This window comes from Mytilus californianus, unplaced genomic scaffold, assembly GCF_021869535.1.
Source record: "Mytilus californianus isolate M0D057914Y unplaced genomic scaffold, xbMytCali1.0.p SCAF_3, whole genome shotgun sequence".
Taxonomy (NCBI): domain Eukaryota; kingdom Metazoa; phylum Mollusca; class Bivalvia; order Mytilida; family Mytilidae; genus Mytilus; species Mytilus californianus.
Genome location: NW_026262679.1, coordinates 86,972,847 through 86,983,711, shown reverse-complemented (window position 1 = coordinate 86,983,711; position 10,865 = coordinate 86,972,847). Strand labels below are relative to the sequence as shown.

The 10,865-nt window shown below is 30.5% G+C and overlaps 1 protein-coding gene across 7 annotated transcripts in view; it reads left to right on the top strand.

Moving 5' to 3' along the window:
• Window positions 1-663: 663 nt before the first annotated feature.
• LOC127735303 (sacsin-like) overlaps window positions 664-10,865 on the top strand; it is a 225,489-nt gene continuing 215,287 nt past the window's right edge. For 5 of the 7 annotated variants that reach the window (XM_052245437.1, XM_052245441.1, XM_052245440.1 and 2 more), the window contains exons 1-3: window positions 664-737; window positions 10,052-10,114; window positions 10,323-10,472. In XM_052245437.1, coding sequence (XP_052101397.1) covers window positions 10,353-10,472 — 120 coding nt within the window. In that variant the 5' untranslated portion in view covers window positions 664-737; window positions 10,052-10,114; window positions 10,323-10,352. The remainder of the gene's footprint in view (window positions 738-10,051; window positions 10,115-10,322; window positions 10,473-10,865) is intronic. The other 2 variants (XM_052245436.1, XM_052245434.1) reach the window with 2 other exon arrangements.

Genomic DNA, 10,865 nt, shown 5'->3' with positions numbered 1-10,865 from the left:
TGCTGCGAACTCGCGTAGAAAAGATTTGATGAACAAGTTTATCAATTTTTTGTGTGTTGCTACTGATGAAAACACAAAGCATCTAGATATCACTGCAGTGCTAAAACCATTTTCAAAGTAGTGGCAATCTTTGGTAAGGAGTATATATTTTGGTAGTTGTTGCATGGCAGTACGTTTGGCCATGAAAGGAACATTTACTTGCACCAACTTTTCCATCGTTTGTCATCATAACGAAACCCTTACCATTACCCGTTCTTTTGTATGTGTGATATATCAATGTTAAGTAAGTACCAATGTAGATATGATTTCAATACGGAGTGAATACGATCATAAAAATCTAAACAAAATCGTTCATGAGAAAGAAATTAGCTAGAGAAAAAATTACACGAAGGCACGAAACTCTATTATGTAATATGTAATTTAAGTATGAAATAACATATTTGCGGAAAGAATAATCTATAAGTAAAAAGAAAAGTAATGCATACAGTTATGGCGTTTAAAATAGATCATTTGAATTTGCTCTTTAATCTAGATAAGATAAATTTTATAATGCGTAATTCAATGCATAATGTATTTATATTGTCATTTTAAATGAACACTGCATTTTTCGAAAATCAAATATGCCCTTGACACAAATGACACATCAGTATTTAAATTGTTTGCTTACCTTTTTTTTCAGTTGTCATGGTTGGGACTACTGGGATATATACAACTACATCAAATCAAAAAAGGAAGAGGTAAGTCCAATATAGTAATATCTTATATTTATTTATCTTAATTCTTTAATAAAGCAGCAATTAAGAAAAAATCAATTAAAAAGAACAATTCAGATGTTTTGATATAAAAAAAAGTAAGAGGGTGGGTGCATAAGGATAAAACTTTTTAATGTCCCATTATAAATTTACTTACCCGACAGATTTAAAGCAACTTGTGATATTTGTTAAGGGAAACCACATAATGAGATGAGTGGAATTTTGTTACTGTGACTTGACTATAGGTGTTGCTGTTCACCTTTACCTATTGTTTCAACCTGATTGTAAAATTGACAGTACAATCGGGACATTTAAATTGACCAGTTGCCAGATTTAAATCTCACTGAACCAGTAAGAATCTACCTTGATGGATTTACCTATGAAAGGTTCATGAAGTGGTTAAATTTTGTTCAAACTTAAAACTGACTATTGTTTATTTATAGATGAAAACAGCAACTTTTCAGGAAAATATCATTTGATATTTTAAAAAAGATTCATCTATTCCAATAACAATAATAATGATAACAACAATAATAATGTAAATCTGTTATTTTTTGAAATGAAAATAAATAGTACATGATCAATTAAGTAATTTTGTAATCTGAAATTATAAAACCAGTGCTAATTTCAGTAAATAACATGACATGCCTACAGTTTAAATTAGCATACACTGTATATGGTATGAAAAAAGCTTGAGTATGGCCACAATATACAAACGATTCCATGTTCTAATTTTTGCTAAAAACTGCTGATTTTTTTTTAATTTCATTTCCCCTATGTTTTTCTTTAGAGAATCCTAAAATAAGTAAAGGAAATATACATTGAAATGAATGTATTCGTAAATGGCCATACAATTGCCAAAGAAACAATTTTACATTTAGAAGGAATACGAGAGATTTTTACTTTATTGTCATTTTCAAATGTAAGGAGTGAGCAAGCCAGAACAAGAATATATATGTTTTTTCCCTTGCAGGGTATTTAATTGCATGTCATATAACATGTGTATAATGCACTACATTTCCTCTTAATTTTTTCATAGCCAAATACTATGAGTGCTTGGATTTCTTTTATATCGTTGAAAAGTCCTTTTTCATCTCTTTGGCTTTTTCTAAAGGGAGATAACTCAAAATATTTTTTTTAACTCTTGTGTAAATCTTAATTATTTTTTAATTTCCATAATTTTCCAGGATTAATAAACACCAGAACAAATGTGTGCATTCTTTCATTTAAACATTTGTTCAATACTTATTGACATGAGCCTTGTGCAAAGTGTTTATGCATAGTGAAATATAAAAAGTAATAGTTATGAATGAACTGTTCATTCATTTATTTATTGACACAGATTTTTGATATTCCATCTAGTATTCCAGTTTCATTATTTGAAGTAATTTTGAAATATTTCCCTAAATCTATTAACTTTTTGGAATATTTTCTTACATTTTTCACTATATCACTCGATTTTTTTCTATATCCAAAGTATTCTCTTTAATTTCCCATGATATATATCCCAATTAACAGGTGCAGAGTCTTTATATTAGATCCAGAATTTTGTAATTTTTGATTATTTCCAATATCACATTACAAATTTTTGGGATATATTATTCATATTTTCCCTTAAATCACTTGATTTTACTATATCCACAGTATTCAGTTTTTATTTTATTTCCCATGATATATATCCCAATAAAACAATATCAGATCCAGAATTTTATAATGATTATTTCCAATGTCACATTCAAAATTGTTATCCTCATGTTATGAAGTTTTTGGGAATATTTTACTTTTATTATTTACTTTATCACTAGATTTGACTATATCCACTGTATTCACATTTTATTTCATTTCCATGATATATATCCAAAATTAAACAGGTGAATCATCTTCATATTAGATCCAGAATATAATAATGATTATTTTCAAAATCATATTTAACATTTAAATAGGCTTACTTCATACAGGAACTTCTGAGGAAGAAAGATAAGAAGTTAGCAATATCCTTTAACTTTACGTTCCGCTATATAGATGATATTCTCTCACTCAATAATACAAAATTTGGTGACTATGTTGAACGAATCTATCCCATCGAACTAGAGATAAAGGATACTACAGATACAGTTAAGTCTGCCTCATATCTTGACTTACATCTAGAAATTGACAATGAGGGTCGGTTGAAAACTGAACTTTACGACAAAAGAGATGATTTCAGTTTCCCAATTGTGAACTTTCCATTTCTATGTAGCAACATTCCAGCAGCGCCTGTATACGGAGTATATATCTCGTAATTGATACGATATTCCCGGGCTTGTATTTCCTATCATGATTTCCTTGATAGAGGATTGCTGCTCACAAGGAAGTTATTAAACCAAGAGTTCCAAATGGTGAAGTTGAAATCAACCCTTCGTCAATTTTACGGACGCCATCACGAGTTGGTTGACCGTTATGGAATAACCGTTTCACAGATGATATCGGATATGTTCCTTATGTCGTAACTACAATACCCTTCCCTTTTCACGAATGTGACCTACCGAATTAGACTATTTACCGGATTTGTAATAACATAAGCAACACGACGGGTGCCACATGTGGAGCAGGATCTGCTTACCCTTCCGTAGCACCTGAGATCACCCCCAGTTTTTGATGGGGTTCGTGTTGCTTAGACTTTAGTTTTCTATGTTGTGTCATCTGTACTATTATTTGTCTGTTTGTCTTTTTGTTTTTGGCCATGGCGTTGTCAGTTTGTTTTCGATCTATGAGTTTGAATGTCCCTCTGGTATCTTTCGTTCCTCTTTTTTAGCCACAGAAACATGGTGGTTGAACTTATTTCTCCTACTTGCATTCCAGTTTTGATTTTTTTTACCTTTTAGATTCACTAAATTCCATCTTATAAAAAGTGAATTCCATTGAGTGAACACAGTATTTTTATGCACAAAAATCCTCATAGATTTCAAAGAAAAACACTGCAAACTATACTCCAAAATTATTTTGGCTTTTACATGTACATCATCATGTAAAAGCCGCACAAAACATTTTGAATGAATTATTTCCTCCTTGATACATTTATGACAACCCAGTCAAAGTCACATTTTAAGAAGCAATATTAAATGGCATCTAAGAAGTGAATTCAAATAAAATAAATCCAATTTTTTTATGCACATTGATTCAAATAGATTTAAAACACTGCGAATAATAATCCAAAATGAAAAATGTGAAGGGATATATGAAGAAATGCATAACATATTCATCTGAAAACTGAAACTGAAAACACCTGAATAGCTATTTCTTGTTTCACTGACAAGTGGACAATACTATGTATAAGGGTTAATAATTTAAAGATTCATTTATTATTTAAAAACATTGTTAACTGTCATACATATTAACATGCTGTTAAGAAAATCTTTGACTGATTTAAATTTTTGGGTAAAAATTCGATTTATCATCTATATTGGGGACTTAAAACAATGAAAATTAATAATATTTTCTTCCCTATCAATTTTATATTAAAATAACCCTAGGTGAAGAAAAACTTCAGGAAAAAAGCATGCTGTAAGGTTGGGTTAGGTGAATAAAAAACTGTACAGGTAGCATCAAGGTAGATTCAACTCTAACAATACCAACTGGTCAATTTAAATGTCCCAATTGTATTGTCAATTTTACAATCTGGTTGAACAATAGTTAAAGGTAAACAGCAACACCTATAGACAAGTCACAGTAGAAAAAAGGATTTACATGAATATTTTCATACATTTATTATATTACAATTAAGGAATAACTGTACTGTATTTAAATAGTTGCTGTCGTCAAATGGCGATTTAATGATCGCAAATACAGTTTTACTGGCGACGCGTAGCAGAGCCAGTAAAACGGATATTTCCGACCATCAAATCCCAATTGACGACATTAACTCTTCAACTACAGTACTGTTATTTCAATGGTAATGCATTACAAAAAAAATAATACGTTAGAACTTGAAGAATATCTCTAAATTTGAAATAAAATAAAATTCCGTGAAAATTCATGAATGATTTTGGCGCATAAATCTCATGGTTAAACGTGACGTCATACAAATGACAACGTTCAAACTGAAGGTTTTTACGTTACTTTTACGATTCAATTCGGATTAAAATACATCAAAACGGCGGTTTTGGTGTAGGTGTTGTTTACTTTTCGATTATATTGTAATCAAACATTTGTTGATCCAAGCAATTCAATATGACTTATCACTCCTTAGTAACGACATGTCAACGTGGATTTGATGGTAAATTTTAGCCAATGAAAAAAATGTTACATAAAAATTGCATTAAATTGTTGAATTTCTCGAGATAAAATTCGAAATCCAGTTTAAATTGTTAAATAAAGCTGCTTAATTAGTTTTGAAAGGGGCCCTAAGAAGCTTTATCGATCATCTCGATCTAGATATATTCATTATGTCAACAATAGCCAATCTCAGCCAGCCAATCTCAGCCAATCATTTTTTAAGTAGTTTGTAGAAGTTAACCCTTTGCTTAACTGAAAGTTGTAGTTGTGTTTTAAAATTATATGAAATGTATTTACAGGATTTGCTCAGAACGATTTTATCAAAATTTCTTATTTAGTACTGGTTGAGTACAAGTTACCGTCACATGCAATTTTATCCAAAAAAGTGCATCGCACAGTCGCATATTTTAGACATAAATTGGTCATCCAAATAAAAACCCTTTAAATCTATTGCATTACTTGGCGTCCATCGTCTATAAACTTTTCAAATGTTTTACTTTTCCTCTGAAACCACATGATCAACTTTTATCAAATTTGACAAGAATGATTTATAGAAGGTCATCTATAATTTTGTTCACGCTGTTCTGATTTGACGGAAACCTTTGATGCATGGTGACAAATTTTAAAACAACAAAACAAAATGTTTTGAAATTTTACTAGAATAACGATTAGAGGACCCTTTAGATCTATAAAAAGAACTCATCAAAATTACCATGCTTATAACTTTGTACGCGAGATGTCGACTAAAAACTGATCAGTGACGCTCGAATAAAAAAAATAAAAAGGCCAAAAAAAAGTACGAATTTTAAGAGCATTGCGGATTTTAAAAACGATCTGCATTTAATGTTGAGTTGTTGGCAATCATTGTTGCATTTATGGTACATAGTTACCTTAGGATCTGAAACCACTAGCCTTTGTAACATTAACTTAACAGTAATAGAGTTTGAAATGTCTTCTACAGTCGATGCTTAAGTTGTTCCGATTTTTACGAAAAACATTGCCGCAACAGGAAATTATATTTAGTCTGATAGGACAATTTAAAAAAAACTGTTCTTGTCTAAAGGCAAAATATTTTGCTATTTATTGCGAACCAAATGAAACTTTTACACAGATTCACTTGATAGTTACCTGTCGATTTAAACTTTTGGCAGTTCTTTTGTCCCATTGAATAAATACAATAGCTATTGTTCTCTGTGTAGTTTATTCACTGGGACCTTTAAATTTCTTCTCAGAGAAATCTATCACTCTTTGATTAATTTACCTGAGTAATAAAATTATCTTCTAAATAGATAAAAATACATGTTTCAAATAAAAAAACTGCATGTGGTTTTGTATATATTCAATATCAATAATATTTTTTTCAATCTGTTCAAAATAAACACTGATTTAATCAGAAAAAGTTGATTTTTGACAAAATTTAAGCATTGTTCCTATTGAAATTTGCATTTTGTTTTGTTTTAATTTAGTTGTTTTGTCAGAAATAAACTTTATTAATGTTTGAATCACTGTTTACATTCAACAGATGGTAAATATATTATTGATATTGAATAAATACAAAATCCCATGCAGTTTTTTAATGTTAAACATGTATTTTTATCTTTTAGAAGATACTTTGTTATCTCAGGCAAATTAATCAATGAGTGATACATTTCTCTTAGAAGAAATTTAAAGGTCCCATTGAATAAACTCCACAGAGAACAAAAGCTATTGTATTTATTTGATGGGACAAAAGAACTTACAAAAGTTTAAATTGACAGGTAACTATCAAGTAATTCTGTGGAAAAGTATCATTTCTTTCGCAATAATAGTATTGATAAACAGGAGACCCTCTCCTCATTTAATGATGATCGGGTGTAAAACATGACAGCGTTTGTGAAACATGGTTCCCATTGAAACTCTGTGAATTTTCTGTGAAATCGTTTGGTTCCGATTGGAAAAAAGCAACGGTGTTCTGCCATTAGAGAGGTATAATATCATTTACGAATAAGCCACTTCTTACTGTTGTTACATTTCACTTGTTCAAAGTAAACAGGTACCTTTGATCCTTTTAGTTCATGTTTTCTCTTTTATAATTTACGTTGACTATGTTTTAAAAAGGTTACTAACCATTACCCAGGTAATCAAATGATAGCAGTTTGTCCAATATATGACTTTTCAGAATTTTTGAATTTTTTTCTTTTATGAAAGTTATCCATATTAAATTTTAACAATAGCGCATGGAAAGCATGAGATGTAATACAGTTAAGACTTACAAACCGTTATGCTGAAGGTTTGATGTAAAGTTAAGACAGCTTTTTGATGAATCGAGTCATCAAACTATTACCTATAAATATTAATATGCTGAGTTGAGTCTGCGTCATATTGACTTGTTGTTATAGCACAATGATAAGTGTTGGTATGATAGTCTTATTACACGTTACGTTCGGTTGGAACGACATGATATCAATTTGACATTACATGATATTGACTTTCAAACCGGGTTTGTACTAAAATGAGTAACACGACTGATGCCACATGTGTAGCAGGATCTGCTTATCGTTCTGGAGCACCTGAGATCCCCCCGATTTTTGATGGGGTTTGTGTTGCTTAATCTTTAGTTTTCGATATTGTGTTTTGTGTACGTACTGTTGTATGTCTTTTTGTCTTTTTTTCCATGGCATTATCAGTTTGTTTTCGAATTATGAGTTTGAATGTCCCTCTGATATCTGTTGCCTCTCCTTTGCAATTGAATGTAATGCTTAGTCATCAAATTCGATTGCTATGACGACAAATAAAATATAGTGTTTAAACTTTATGCTGTTGACTTGGCACAAATAAATGTGCAGCAAGGTACATTTATCACTGTATTATATCATAATTACGTCACGATATGCTGATTATTCAGTCAACTTGAAAGTGCAGACATATGTTAAGCTAAGCTAACAAGGTGTTATATCATTATAATGTCGCATTAGGCTTATCATACAGTAAGCATGATTATACATGTTGACATACGGCAGCAAAATGCTTAGTAAGACACAACTGATAATAAGTATGATGGTGGCTTGGAAGAGTACATGGCTAAATCAAAGAATTGTCATGATCATTGAAAATGAATTAAAATGCAAAGTTGAAATTTCAGAAAAATTACTTTAAATAGTTTGATTTTTACGCCTAACAGTACGATTTTAAGTTAAGAAAATTTTTAAGTTTTGTCCTAGAACTTTCAAGCCTCTTGTTTTGTCTATTCAAAGTTTATACAGATACCTTTAAGTTTTCATTAATTGATGCAATTATTTCACGATTTGTAAAAAACAAAAGCTATCTTCGTATTATTTTTCTTTTTACGAAATACTTCTGTGGAACTTTTATCATTTCAATATAAATCACAGTAGATATGGTGTTCTGCTGGATATGTGTTTTTTTTTCTATCAATGTGATTGGGTTTTGTCGAGTGTGATCACGGATTTCGCGTGAATATTATGTAAAATGTAAACAAATAGAGTAAGGTAAACAATCATAAACCCCTTTACATATACATTTTGTCAGGTGCAAATTCAAAAGAAATGCATAAATGGAATATTAATTTCCTTTCATTCACAGACACTTTACAAAAAAACTTGTTCTTGTCTTTGCAGGAAAAAAGGACATTTTGAAAATAAAATTAATTTTGAAATTCCGGTGTTACGGGCGTCAAGGTTTAATCGAGTAAATAAATACAATTTTGATGGATTTTTAAATGTGATCTGTTAATATATTAAAATAAAACGAAAAGGATTACATAAAGTTAGTCCTTTGAAAGTACACACAAGACAATTGGTGTAAACGAGTCTGATAATGCTGAATTTACACAATTCATAAAAAGATTCAGATGTGTATTGTCATGTCTATTCAGCGTGATACATGCGTGTTCTCTTTGAAACATTTTACGTACTTGCTGTTTCATTTACCATTTTGCTGGGTGGTAACAAGGATTTTCAGCGTTTAAGGAATGATCCATACTAAATGTTTAGTATCCTTTTCACCGTTCAAACAGATGTTGTTGTTTTTTTGCGATATAACATTTTATATCTACGGATCTTGGCACAAGACATTAACATATCTAAACGATCATGGTGTATGCATATTTCATTTCTTATTGTTGCTATCTTTGTTATTTTATAAGAGATTACAGCTTAGAAATTATTTATTTTATTGTTTATCATATAATCATCTGAATTTAAGCTTTAAGTTTGAGACAAGTAATACTAACATTATTTCTCAGAGAGAATCATTTAACAACATCAATAGTGTTTTACCAAAATTGTTTCATGGATACATTTTAACATCATATCACTGTATATTTCATGTTTGGATTTTTCTTTGTTTAGGTAAAATTGTAAAGATATTTGCAGGTTTGACTGAGAGAGGTGCTGACCAATAGTGTTTCATTAGTAGTTTCCATGTTCAAAGCTATCAGACCAACTTTTTTGTAATGTCTGAGGTTCTTACCTATTCCTTAAATGGATCGGTGGTTTCTTTTGAACAAATTCTTTAACGTAGGTTTTTCGCCTTTCCTCATCAAAAACGAACAAATCAGTTTTAAAGGCGCCAAATGCATTATATTTGTTTATCTTTTATTTGTAATGCCTGGACAAGTTTTGAAAAATACCAGGACGTTTCAACTGTAAACGTACTCGCAAACAACTTTGTGTCAACCATCAGTTTTCAATAATATAAATGCAAATAAGTCCTTGTCTTGCTTTTTAATTTGTGTCGCAAATATTGTTGATAAGCAGCGGGTTAATGACGTTTAAAATTCGCAATAAATCAAAATAAGCTTCAAGAGACGCTATGCTCCATAGGACACAATGATGAACCTAATTAAAAGAAGTCATTGATTTGCATGATTGTCAGAATTTGAATTTATTCAGACGCTCTATTTGACGTTTTTTTATATAGCGCCTACTCACAATATTCGAGTAATTTTGTCTGTCATTGTTATCTTGCACTGTTGAACTTTAGTGGTATCAGATGACGAAATAGTAGAAAATGAGTGAAAACGATTTGTACATGGTATTTTTTAGGTAACTTACATTGTACGTGCCCTTGAGGAATCAGAAATGCTAACGAAATTCTAAATTGAAGGGGTAAGTAAGTATGTATCTCAAAGATCAGAAGAATGTCATATAGTTTTGAATTAGCAGAAAACTGCATTGCATACGAAGTCTTGATTCATTAATTGGATTTAAACGCTTACAAATGAAATAATACTGGATTTTAGTAACCCAAGACTGGCCGGTAGATTGTTTGTATATAATAAGGAAGAATTTAACTTTGTCGTATTGTACTTTGTAGACAGAATTCAATATTTTAGGAACATACAGGATGGCTAATAAAAGTCTAGAGAGAGACCCGATAAGGCGTTGTCCAATGAAGCGACCTCCAATACTTAAGCAGCTTCAAAATATAATGAGGGAATATCCAGAAGATGTTCAAATTCTCCATGTATGTTGTTTAGTATTCATAATTTTTTACCTCTTTATTCCCCAAATTATAGTGGGACAAACTTTACAAAAGAAAAACGACTTTTGGAATGAATATTCCAGAAAATTATTTAAATATTATTTAGAATCAAACGATGCACATGGTCTTTGATGATGATCAAAACTCATACCATCCGGACAACGTACAGTGATAAAGGAAGTAGACACAATTGTAAACTTATCCAAAGTTATAACCCATAACAATAAAAACGAAAATATATCTTATATATTGCAAAGACAACCACCCACTATTTTGACTTCAGTGATGTTTTATCTTTTACGAAGTATCTTTTTTTCCTTATTCTTCGATCGAACAATAAATAAAGACAAAAGATAAAACCTTCAAGGAAATGAT